Raw genomic sequence first — 12548 nt, 5'->3', positions numbered from 1 at the left:
CTAGGGTTGCCAGCTCTGGGGTGGGAAATGCCCGGAGTTTTGGGGGTGGGGGAGCAGGGGAGGGCGGGGTCTGGGGAGGGGAGGGACCTCAGCAGGATGCAATGCCATAGAGTCCACCTTCCAAAGCAACCATTTTCTCCAGGGGAATTGATTTATATAATCTGGAGATCAGTTGTAATAGCAGGGAATCTCTAGGCTCCACTTGGCAACCCTAAGTAGAGCTTAATAGGGTAGCAGGGAGGTGACCTCCAGAGAGATGCTTGCTGCTGGGGAGGGAGACAAGCATTCTCATCTGCTGCTGCAGTCTCTGCAGATCAAGCAGTTAGGCTCAAGAGGATGGGCAAATCGAGTTGGCAAACACTTCAGGTTCTGTCAAGAAACCCTAAGAAGGACTTCTAGAAGGAGGGAAGAAGGACGGTCAAGAATGGCAACATCCCCGTTTTCCAGCACCAGCCCTACAGAGATTTAGCTAGGGGAAAATAACATCCAGGCCTGGAGAAAAATACTGTGTTCCTTTAGGGTTGCCAACCTCCAGGTAATAGCAGGAGATCTCCTGCTATTACAACTGATCTCCAGCCGACAGCAATCAGTTCCCCTGGAGAAAATGGCCATGTTGGCAATTGCACTCTATGGCACTGAAGTCCCTCCCCTACCCAAACCCCACCCTCCTCAGGCTCCGCTGCAAAAACCTCCCACTGGTGGCGAAGAGGGACCTGGCAATCCTACTCAACATCCCCATTTTCCAGCACCCGTCTTACAGTGATGAGGATTTTGCTAAGGAGAAATAACATCCAGGCCTGGAGAAAAATACCCTGTTCCTTTAATAGAGTATTAATGTGTGGGAACATGCAGGTGACACATGTCATGGCCTGGAAACAAATAACATCACCTGGTAAATAACATCCCATTAAGCCTCTCTTAAAGGGACAGAGCATTTCCCCACACACAGTTGGCAAGTCTACTTTTGCCTCCATTCTGAGTATATCTATTAAAACTGATGTTTACCCTTTGTAATGTTAGGAATATCATGGTTTTTATTTTCTTTACTCTGTTACTCGTCTTGCAGAGATTCTGCAAGTTCTAATTACTGCTAGATCCCAGTGTTACTGTTCGTTTGGTTTTTTATTTCCAGAGGGATATCTCATGTCCAGGGTAATGCCAAGCACCACTTTGGGGTCAGGAAAGTATTTTCCTCCAAGGCAGACTGGCCAGGGATCCTGGAGGGTTTTTGCCTTCCTCTGGGCATAGAGCAGGGGTCACTGGGGGAGTGGGAGGGAGGTAGTTGTGAATTTCCTGCATTTTGCAGGGGGTTGGACCTTGAGGTCCCTTCCAACTATGTTTCTGTGTTTCCATTTGCCCTAACTTAGATGCTCAGGCAAACTTGATATAATCAAGTCTCAGTAGCTAACCAGGGTTGATCCCAGTTAGTATTTGGATGAGAAACCACCAAGGAACACCAGAGTTGTTATGCAGATGCAGGCAGAACATCGCTTGCCTTGAAACCCCTATGAGGTGGCCATAAATCTGTTGCAACTTGAAGTCACTTTACTAGTCAAAATGGATACTGGTCATTTTGCATCCCTATTCTCTCCAGGATCAGAGGAGCATGCCTATTATACTAGGTGCTGTGGAACACAGGCTGGACAATGCCGCACAGTCATCTGGTTTGTTGGCTTCCTAGAGGCACCTGGTTGGCCACTGTGTGACCAGACTGCTGGACTTGATGGGCTTTGGTCTGATCCAGCAGGGCTTTTCTTATGTTATGTTCTTCCTAAATCTGAAGTGTGCCCTTAAATCTCCCGAGATCAGAAAGTGAGGAGTTCTTCCTCCACCAGGGCTATTCATGGCTATTAGTCAAAATGGATACTTGTCATGATGCACACCTATTCTCTCCAGGGGCAGAGGGGCATGCCTATTATATTAGGTGCTGTAGAACACAGGCAGGAGGAGGATGCTGCAGTCATCTTGTTTGGGGGCTTCCTGGAGGCACCTGGTTGGCTGCTGTGTGAACAGACTGCTGGACTTGATGGGCCTTGGTCTGATCCAGCAGGGCCTTTCTTATGTTCTTATGTTCTCTTGTTCTTTGACGCATGAAACCAGCTTGTGTGCATCAGCTTGAGCCTGTCGGGAAAAGGCGGGTCATAATTTTATTTATTTAAATCACTGAAGTCGGACTCAAGCTGCAGATTTACAGTGCGTTAGACTCTGCATAAGACTGCAGTGTTAGTTTAACAGGCTCTCTCAGGAATATGTTCTCTTCAATCTGAGGGAGAGTATTGTATAATTCTAAAGCTTTGCACACTGCATTGTGAACGATGCTTGGTCCCAATAAAGACAGTGGGGTGCATCCTACTCCTGTCCTGAGCAAAGTGGATCCATGTATTCATACATTTACTAACATTTTTATACCCCACTTTTTGACCTTTTGATTTATACTCCCCCTTTCCTCCAGTCTAACAAGGCTTCCTCACACATGAAGCTGCCTTATACTGAATCAGACCCTTGGTCCAACGAAGTCAGACCAGCAGCCAGGGTCTCAGGCAGGGGTCTTTCACGTCACCTACTTGCCTAATCCCTTTAACTGGAGATGCCGAGGATTGAACCTGGGACCTTCTGCATGCCAAGCAGATGCTCTACCACTGAGCCACGGCCCCTCTCAACTTGGCTCTTCCGTAGGATGCTTAAGTTGGAGAATACTTAGAGAACGGTTGGATTGGGCCCATTATTTTACTGCGCTTGTGAACTTTGTTCCAATGGCCGGGCCAACTGAGTTACTTGCTTTGGTCAACTGTGGAATATTGCAGTTGCTTGCTAAATATGTCATGGTCACCAGGTGGTGCTAAAGAGTTTTCCATAAGAAGACAGCAAAAGCCATTTAACTCACTGCTTTCGACCCATATTTATTAAATTATACTGGAGAGACAACATTACAACCAGATTATGGGATAGAGGTGGCAGCCAGTACAGGTGATGGGAAGCTGGTCACCCTGGTGGCTTTCTGTTTGCATTCAGTTGTTTGTGATCAAATCCAGTGAAATTGCTTCCTAGTTCTGATCCTCGGTTATCAAATTTGCGCCTCCTGTTGCTGAACCAGCATGCTCTGGGGAGCTCGATAAACAGAAAGCAACATGTGTATAAGTCTCCTAGGAGACGGGATCAATGCATCTAAAGTCTGGCAAGCTCAGGACACTTCATGGATTAAGCCTTCTCTCTGCAGTGGTGGTCAGTAGAGGGTTTTTTGAGGTGGCTGTCAAACATCTGGGAAGTTTGGACTTCCTAAATCAACAGTGGTATGCTACTTTTACCAAAGCCCATTCAAACACCATAGAGTAGGGAGAAAGAAGAAGAATTGGTTTCTATATGCTGTCTTTCTCTACCACTTAAGGAAGAATCAAACCAGCTTACAATCACCTTCCCTTCCCCGCAGATGCCCTGTGAGTTAGGTGGGGCTGAGAGAGCTCTAGGAAAACTGTGACTAACCCAAAGTCACCCAGCTGACCATGTGTAGGCTTCATATGTAGGAGTGGGGAAACCAACCCGGTTCACCAGATTAGCATCCGTTGCTCATGTGGAGGAGTGGGGAATCAAACCCGGTCCTCCAGATCAGAGTCCACCTCTCCAAACCACCGCTCTTAACCACCACACCACACTGGCTCTCTGAGTTTTCCAGAACTCGTCTTAAGGTTCCAACCCCTCCCCAAAAAATAACAGAAGGGAAAGGCTGGAGAAAAAATGTTTCACAAGGAGATGGAAAAGTCCTCTCCCCCAGCCTCCCGACTGCAGCTTGCAAGGGCCTTAAAATGAATCAGCAGAGATGTTGTGCAGAAGATTAGACTGTGCTTGGTGGAGAACAAATTTCAGGTTGTCCAGAGAAGAAGAAGAAGAATTGGTTTTTATATGCCGACTTTCTTTACCACTTAAGGGAGAATCAAACTGGCTTACAATCACCTTCCCTTCCCCTCCCCACAACAGACGCCCTGTGAGGTGGGTGGGCTGAGAGTGTGTGACTAGCCCAAGGTCACCCAGCTGGCTTCATGCATAGGAGCGGGGAAACAAATCCAGTTCCCCAGATTAGCCTCCGCCGCTCATGTGGAGGAGTGGGGAATCAAACCCAGTTCTCCAGATCAGAGTCCACCAAGCCGCCGCTCTTAACCACTATACCACACTGACAAAGGATGGTTATTCTCCCTTGAAAACTGAAAGATCAGCAGTAATAAACATCTGCCTCTACTACTGAACGCAGGGGTCCCTTGGATGAGCAGAAAGCAAAGGAAATTGCGACAGTCGTTATATTAGCAAAGCTGGCGATAAAGGTTCTATGGTGCACTAGAAAGAGTCAATAGAAGCCCAGCTGAGCAATATTGACTAGTAGTCAGAGAGCACGCCAACCCCCATGGACAAAGGGTACAAAATCATCCCTCTTTAGGGGTAACTATAGTCACCTTTTTCCAAACTAGACAAAAATTTGTTTCATGGGGGGGGGAATACCTAAACGCAACAATATGATTAACACCTTTTATTTAAGACGGAGTGTTCATTTGTCAACCATGTTTAGTTGTTCTCAATAAAAGGTTTTGCCCTGACCTGGATGGCCCTATCATGTCAGACCTCACGAGCTAGGCAGGGTCAGCCCTGGCTAGGTCTTGGATGGGAGACTACCAGGGCTGCTTCGCAGAGGCAGGCAATGGCAAACCACCTCTGAATGTCTCTTGCCTCGAAAACCCTATGGGGTCACCATAAGTCTGCTGTGACTTGATGGCACTTTCCGCCAATGCCAGTAAAAGGTATTATGCGTTGGAAGTGAAGGGCAATGTGATATCTCTTAGTTTCAATGAACACCTAGACTTCAGAAGGTGGGGACCATAGAGCCAGAGAGATAGATAGGTCAGGGGCTTGTGTGTCCTTCCTTTTCACTGCTCTGGTGTTGTCCCCAGGATGTCTAGATTGCTGCTTCCTTCCAGCTGACGTCTTTTCTTCTTTCTCTCTCACTTTCTTAAGAATTATAGCATCATAGAGTGGGAAGGGGCCATACAGGCCATCTAGTCCAACCCCCTGATGAATGCAGGATCAGCCTAGAGCATCCCTGACAAGTGTTCATCCAGCTGCTGCTTAAAGACCGCCAGTGAGGGGGAGCTCACCACCTCCCTAGCAAGCTGATTCCACTGTTGAACAACTCTTACTGTAAACATTTTTCCCCCTAATATCCAGCTGGTACCTTTCCACCCGTAATTTAAACCCATTATTGCGAGTCCTGTCCTCTGCTGCCAACAGGAACAGCTCCCCGCCCTCCTCTAAGTGACAGTCCTATTTCTCCATCTTACCACGAGAGCAAGACGTGCTTTTCTGCATCTCTGCCCACCCTGATTTAGCTAGTTAGTTGAGAATGCTAGCTCTATCCTATCCTGAATGGGCGTTATAAGGAATTGCCTTTGCTGTTTAGGAAGGAAAGTTCACCCGGAGCTTTTCTTTATCTTAGCAGACTAACATAAGTCCTTTATTATAAGGACTATGCGCTCTGTCTAACATTATGCTGCTACTGTTCTTGGATTCCCCCCCCCCCAAAAAAATGGCTCAGTTCCCCTCCCCCCAGGTACTCAAGCCGCACATGGCAGAAGTTAGATTTGGCATTTATGCTATTAGTGTGACAGATGGTCGTGTGCAGAAGGAGATGGATGCCAGATGCAGTTCATGTCTCCTTCTGCTTTGGACCTGGATATATAGATGCCGGTTCCCAATGTGGTTGGCTTATACAAAAGTGGGGACTTGCTCAGTTCTCCGAGGTTCCCATTGAAGACCACCAGGCACCACAAACGGGCTGCTATTTAGAACCCAGCTGGGAGGGGCTAACACCTCCATTAGTTGTTACCAGGAAAATAAAATGCTGTTCCAGGGTAGAATATTGGTGGTTTATGCACGGGGGTTTTACCTGAGGTTGGTTGCTCGCTGGACCCACACTTTCCTGTTGGGAATCTACGCACCACCAGTCTCCAAGCGCAAATCAAGTCCCTGCCCCTTGAAATGCTGTTTTGTAATTGGCTTACTTTGTAGTGCTTACTGTGAGAGACCCCCAAACCCCAATTGCCAAATAAGAAAGCATTTTAAGAAGAAAAACAAAAACATGGAGCAATCTGAAAGGGTGGGGGGAGAAATCCAAACCTTGTTTTTAAAAAGCCTTTCTTCTGCTCAGAAAGAGCTCCCAGGAAGCAGGAAGCATTTGAATCCCTGCCTCTTTACACACTGCTTTGTAATTGGCTGTGAGAGAAATCAAGCTTGCATGCCCCGCACTTTGCCTTTTGCACAGGGATTTCACCTGGGCTGAGCTCAGGGGAGAGGGAAGAATCAAGTTAATAGAGGAACGGGAAGGTCTGGGATTTGTGAGGGCTGGCAGCGAGGTCATCTCTAAAGGGAGGGAAAACTCATGCATAACTCCAAGGAACAACCGAGACAGACGGGGTCAGGGGTGAATGTGAGTGAAAGCACCCATGCAAAATGTGACTTCCTTTCCTGATTCTATGGGGCTGTGTGCTCATCAACAGAGTCAACATGGTGGGGGTGGGGTTGCACTAGAGACATCTTGAAGCTCAGACCCCCAAAGTTCTTGCAATATACAGCTTCTCTCCCATGAACACATGAAGCTGCCTTATACTGAATCAGACCCTTGGTCCATCAAGGTCAGTATTGCCTACTCTGACTGGCAGCAGCTCTCCAGGCTCTCAGGCTGAGGTCTTTCACATCACCTACTGTCTGGTCCTTTTTTAAACTGGAGATGCCAGAGATTGAACCTGGGATCTTCTGCATTCCAAGCAGGTACTCTATCACTGAGCCATGGGCCCTCCCCTCATGTGGGTCTCTACACAGACAACCCTCCAGGCATTTTGGTAGTCAATATATCCTAGTCCTTACCTTCTAAAGAGGCCTGGGTGACGTACATAAAATATCCCACAATCCTCACAACAGACCCGTAAGGTAGGCTAGAGGGAATGAGTGGCCCGATGACAATCAGTGAGCTACAAAAGGGAGCAGTGTTTCGAACCCATTTCTCTCTGGTCCATATCTGGCATTTTATCCATTATACTATATTAATGACAGCCGCCATAGCGGAGCTGACATGGAGGCCACCTAGATCGAACAAGAGTGTTCCCCCTTCCTCCTATGGTAGTGGATGGGGGGCCATGCACAAAGGCCCTGTACAGGCCTTGACTCCCATAAGGAGCTGATGTTCACACTTAGGGTTGCCAACCTCCAGGTACCACCTGGAGATCTCCCGCGATTACAATTGATCTTCAGGCAACAGAGATTAATTCACCTGGCTTGGAAGGTAGACTCCATGGCATTGTACCCCTCTGAGGTCCCTCCCCTCCCCAAACCCCGCCTTCCTCAGGCTCCACCCCCAAAATCTCTAGGTATTTCCCAACCCGGAGCTGGCAACCCTATTCACACCGGGCGATCAGCTCAGAGGTTTGCAAAGGTCCACCCTGACTAGAGGAGAATGGAAAGGTGGCCCATGATCACTGAGATCATCTTGCACCACAAGAAAGGTGGTCAAGATTGATCCCGGGTGGGGGGGGGGAGGTTTGAGATTCCTTGAGCCATACCAGCTACCAAAGCTGACCTACTCATCAGTGCTGCATCTTAACTGTCGGTTCTCCTCAGATCTGGCCTAGCAGCATGCAAGCTCCCCAGCCTTAGCAGAGAAAGGACATGAGTGGCGCATGTTTGTTGATGTCATCAGGTCCTTATCAGAGCATAGAAAACCAAGCCTGATTTATTTATCTGAAAAGTTTTGAATATGTCGTCAATGTTCTCTGGATGTCCTATTAATTAAACCAGCAGTTCTCAAAGTGGACGTTGGGTCCCATTTAGGGTTGCCAGCTCTGAGTTGGGAAATACTGGGAGATTCAGTGAGTGGAGCCTGAGGAAGGCAGAGTTTGGGGAGGGGAGGGACTTCAATGGGGTGTAATGCCATAGAGCCCGCCTTCCAAAGCAGCCATTTTCTCCAGGGGAATTGATGTCTGTTGCCTGGAGATCAGCTGTAATGGGGGGGGGGGAATCTCCAACCACCACCTGGAGGTTGGCAACCCTAGTCACATGCCTCTCTCAGGCAGCAGGGGAGGAACAGGATGAGCTGGGGAAAGGAGTCTCAACTCTCAATAGTAAATTCCCTCTGCATGATGTGCAAAATGGCTGTGAGAAACACTGTGTCCTTCATACTTTCTCACTTACTAGAAGGGTGCATGGCATAGCCATAGTTGCATGTACATCCGATATGGAATACCCAGAACAAACCAGGAAGCAACTAAATCAAGAGTAACTGCATCATACCAAAATACTGGAAGCAAAGCAGCCACCAGGTGAATAGACATAAGAACATAAGAAAGGCCATGCTGGATCAGACCAAGGTCCCTCAAGTCCACCAGTCTGTTCACACAGTGGTCAACCAGGTGCCTCCAGGAAGCCCACAAACCAGGCGACAGCATTGTCCTGCCACAGCACCTAATATAATAGGCATGCTCCTCTGATCCTGGAGAGAATAGGTATGCATCATGATTAGTATCCGTTTTGACTAGTAGCCATGAATACCCCTCTCCTCCATGAACATGTCCACTCCCCTCTTCAAGCCTTCCAAGTTGGGAGCCATCTCCACATCCTGGGGCAGGGAGTTCCACAATTTAACTCTGTGTTGTGTGAAGAAGTTATCCATCTGCGAGAAAAGGTGAACCCGTTCAGTCAGAGCTCCCTCCCCCCAAGGAAGAACTCCAGAATGCAAAATATATTCCACTCACCAAAAGCGAGCTCAAATTACCTGGCAACTGTCTTGAGTCAGAAATAAAACATAATTTCTAAATGGCCATCATTCAGTTTTGAAGATTCACAGATAAGCCTGAGGTTTTTTTTTCTTCTGCTGCTGTGAGCCTCGGAAGTTAAAAAGCCAGCTTATGCTATTTTGAACACATAGTTAATATGTTTGGGTTTTCCTTCCAACAATCCTCTTTCAAAATCCCTTATGCTTTTAATCCCTTTCCAAAAGCAACAGGAAAATCCCTAGATACACGCTGTGTATGTTACCATGTCACGGCAACTTAAAGACTGCATAATGCAAAATATGGGAGTCAGTTTGATTCCCCCTCCCAAAAATTAGCAAATAATTGAGCTCATTGTGTTCTAATGTCCTCCCTCATCAGTTCCTGGCTGTCTTTTGTCTGGTGGACATTCGAGAGAACAATTACATTGAATGCCAGGAAAAACACAAGTAAATAATTTGCAGAGTGATAGGTTAACCAGAGGATAAAAATTCACAGAATGCCAGCTATTCATCACGCAGGCTAGTACCTCTGGAAACATGTCCGTGCCTTGGTTTTGCTGTAAGCACCAATTCCCTTGGGTATGGAGTATGTCATTCTTCATGGCTAAAGAAATGGCAGAAGAAATACAATCGGTAGCATGTTATTGCACAGAGGTTTCCTAATTATAGTAACATGGTGTTGTAACTGAATAGGTAGGGTTGCCAGCTCTGGGTTGGAAAATACCTGGAGATTTTTGGGGCGGAGCCTGAGGAGGGTTGGATTTATGGAGGGGCTTCAATGTCAAAGTGGCTATTTTCTCCAGGGGAACTGAACTCTATAGGCTGGAGATCAGTTGTAACAGCAGGAGATCTCCAGCTAGTACCTGGAGGTTGGCAACCCTCTGAATAGGCCATCTAGGTGTATTTAGCATTAGGGCCATTCCTAGATTGCTGAGATGGCATTTGTATAAAATCTAATTCAACGCTCGTGTTTGAAACTGCACGTGCAGAGTTTTAATAAAAGAAAAGTTAGGGAGGGGTCAAAGTTTAAAACTAAGGGATACACAAATGAACATTCTCTCTTTCTCTCTTTAAAAAGTGTTTCCTACAGCTAGTAAATACAGAGAAGTACAAGATGAGCCCCAATCAGATTAGAAATGGTAGTATTTGCATGTAGATACAAGAGCAGAGATATATTATATTTAAAATCCAGAAATTTCTAATCAACTGTGTTTTTTTAATAGAAAAAAATTGTATGTTTACTTTCTCAGCAGTCTTCAAGCCTTCCCTTACCCACGTGGAGTAAATTAGCCCTTCAGGGAGAACAGTTCAGTGCTCTCTCATGTATAGTTTGCTAGATGCAGGGAACTTTTTATGTGAAGAATTTAAAAAAATGACACCCCCCCCCCCCCACTGCAGCCAAGGAAAACAGGGCAGAAGTCTACCACCTCGTTCCGAGCAATTTGCAAATCAGCTCTCGGGGAATATATTGTTCTATTAACCCTCCCAGAATCCTCTACTTTCTTAAGTTCTATTTTAGACCAGCTCAGAGTTTCCAACTCTTGTTTCACTTTCTTCTGAACCAGCATTAAGGAACACTGTTTATTTACAACTCTACAAGAGTGTGTGTGTTAAAATGGGTGCCGCAGTCTCATAGGGAAGCTTATTCCACTACTGTGCTAGAACGCGCACAACAACTTGGATTTCTGAGGCAATACATCATTGTTCTGAAAGACATTCTCTTTTCATCTTTATCCGGCAACACGTCATCGGTACTTTTCCTAGAGATCATCCCGCTTTCTGTCTGCAACTGTTCAATCTGAATCTCCAGATGTTTTTGAATGGCCAGCCCGAGAACTTCTGGATCAACTTCCGCCCCGTAGACTTCCCATGTCATGCCTTCGGCATCCCATCTCACTTCCCGCACGGGAGACTTTTCCCCTTCTGCCTCAGATTCCAAATTCACCTCTGGGTACACGTGGGGGTACAAGTCTGGGAGGTGGTCCTCCACTACAACTGAGGGGCTTGTGGCCACGGACTTACACTCCTTTGTGGGGATGGTTTGTACTCCGGCGTCTCTGCACTCAAGAGGAAGCTGTGAGCCTCGGATCATGTCGTTCATCGAGGTCATGGTCCATGTGTCTTTCGTTTTCAGGACCACTTCTGTACCATCCTGGCAGCTGTTCAACACCACATAAGTTGTCTTCCTTTCCTGTTGGGGCCCACCCTGTTGGGCGTAAGGCTGAGCTTGCGACCCGTGTCCCCCGCGCACGCTACTGCATCTCAAGATTCGCTTGGCGTCCAGACCTGATTCGCTAACAGATGACACCAGCTTAGGAAGGGTCGCCATCCCAGTAGCAGACAAAGAAGGACAATATCCGGGGCTTACTTGTTCTTTTCCTGATTCGCTAACTGAACAGACTAACCTTGGAATGAACTGAAGAGAAGGTATGGGCAAGGAATGGCAGTAGGCCGGACCGGTGCCCTCTACCTTCATCACGGGCTCCCGTCTTATATTATAGGGCAGGGCAGTGCTGTTCTGAATAGCCACCAAGCCTGGTGGGTACACGCCAGTGGAAAAGTTACTGTACATGATTCCGCCGTGAGCATACATTGCCGAGTTTGAGAGGTTATCTCTGGGCGCATGAGACCCAAGGACATTTGTGCTGTATGTTCCAGGATCTGCAAAAACCTGATCATGCGATATGTTATCAAAGATGTTACCAGGCACATTTTGGTCTCTAGGCAAGCCTGGGATCTGAATCGGGTGACTTTGAAAATCTGGGGCATTTTCATACACGTTTGATCTGTATCTTGGTCTTTGGAAAGCCAAGTTGCCCGCAGAAACACCATAACCACTGTTGGAACTCATAGCTGAGTACGTGGCACTCGTTTCCATGTGGGGGACAGGACTCTTCTGCTTGCAGCGGCATGTCAAGTCAGAAAGACTTCTTTGGACTGCGACTCCCAGTTCATCCATCGTGCTCATGTGCTGTGGATTTACCCCACATGCCGAAGACATGTTCTTTGCAGCGAAACTCTTAACATTCATTCTCGCATCCGTTCTTTCCATAGGTTCTGACGAGTTGTCGACAGACAGGAAGTGGTTGGTGCTCTTGGGGCCGCTCTGGGCACTGTCGCTCGGAGACAAGCTGCTCACGGTCCTGACCGTGGATGCAATTTCCGAGTGGGTCGAGGACCATTCGGAAATAGGTGTGCTTCCGGCGTCTGTTTCCCTCGTCTGGGCTTGGCAGGCAGAACTGCTGAAGCTTTTCCGGAGCTCCGGCTTGCTGCTCGGCTTTCCCCCCAAATCCGTCCGCCCAATGCCTGCCAGGTTTGAGGAGCTCTTCGAAAGAAGGTGGTAGTTGGGACTTGGGGTACCGTGGCAGACGGAGTTTAAGGTTTCTTGATGGGAATGGGTGTGAAGCTGGTGATTTGCCATGGCCAATAACAGATCTGAAGGAGATAAAGAGAAGGATAAGCCATCGAAACAATTTCGATTAACAATTCAAAGCAGCGGAAACACTAAACAGTTAGGATCAAGGTCTAAAATCAGCTCACACCCTTACATACTATAGCTCAGAGCTACAGTAATCCCTAGTACCATCAGGCTATTTTAACGAGGCAAGTGTGGTGTAGTGGATACAGTGGTGGACTAGCCCCCTGGGCGACCCGGGTTGGAATCCCCACTTCTACCATGGAAACTCACTGGGTGTTTCCTGCCCATTGTCAGGCTGCTATCTCGGTTTCACTATTGTTTCTGTGT

The 12548-nt window shown here is 47.4% G+C and overlaps 1 protein-coding gene across 1 annotated transcript; it reads right to left on the bottom strand.

Moving 5' to 3' along the window:
* Nucleotides 1-10445: 10445 nt before the first annotated feature.
* Nucleotides 10446-12224, bottom strand: GPRIN2 (G protein regulated inducer of neurite outgrowth 2). The gene has a single exon (XM_056850304.1). The coding sequence runs from the start codon at nucleotides 12222-12224 to the stop codon at nucleotides 10446-10448; it is 1779 nt and encodes a 592-aa protein (XP_056706282.1).
* Nucleotides 12225-12548: the final 324 nt, after the last annotated feature.

The sequence above is a fragment of the Euleptes europaea genome, chromosome 5 (genome assembly GCF_029931775.1).
Source record: "Euleptes europaea isolate rEulEur1 chromosome 5, rEulEur1.hap1, whole genome shotgun sequence".
NCBI classification, from domain to species: Eukaryota; Metazoa; Chordata; class Lepidosauria; order Squamata; family Sphaerodactylidae; genus Euleptes; species Euleptes europaea.
Note: the sequence above shows the minus strand (reverse complement) of the source record. Positions and strands in the feature narration are given on the sequence as shown.

What these genes read in the sequence shown, in the direction of transcription:
- GPRIN2 (XM_056850304.1), bottom strand. Translation starts at nt 12,224, where the DNA reads ATGGCAAATCACCAGCTTCACACCCATTCCCATCAAGAAACCTTAAAC.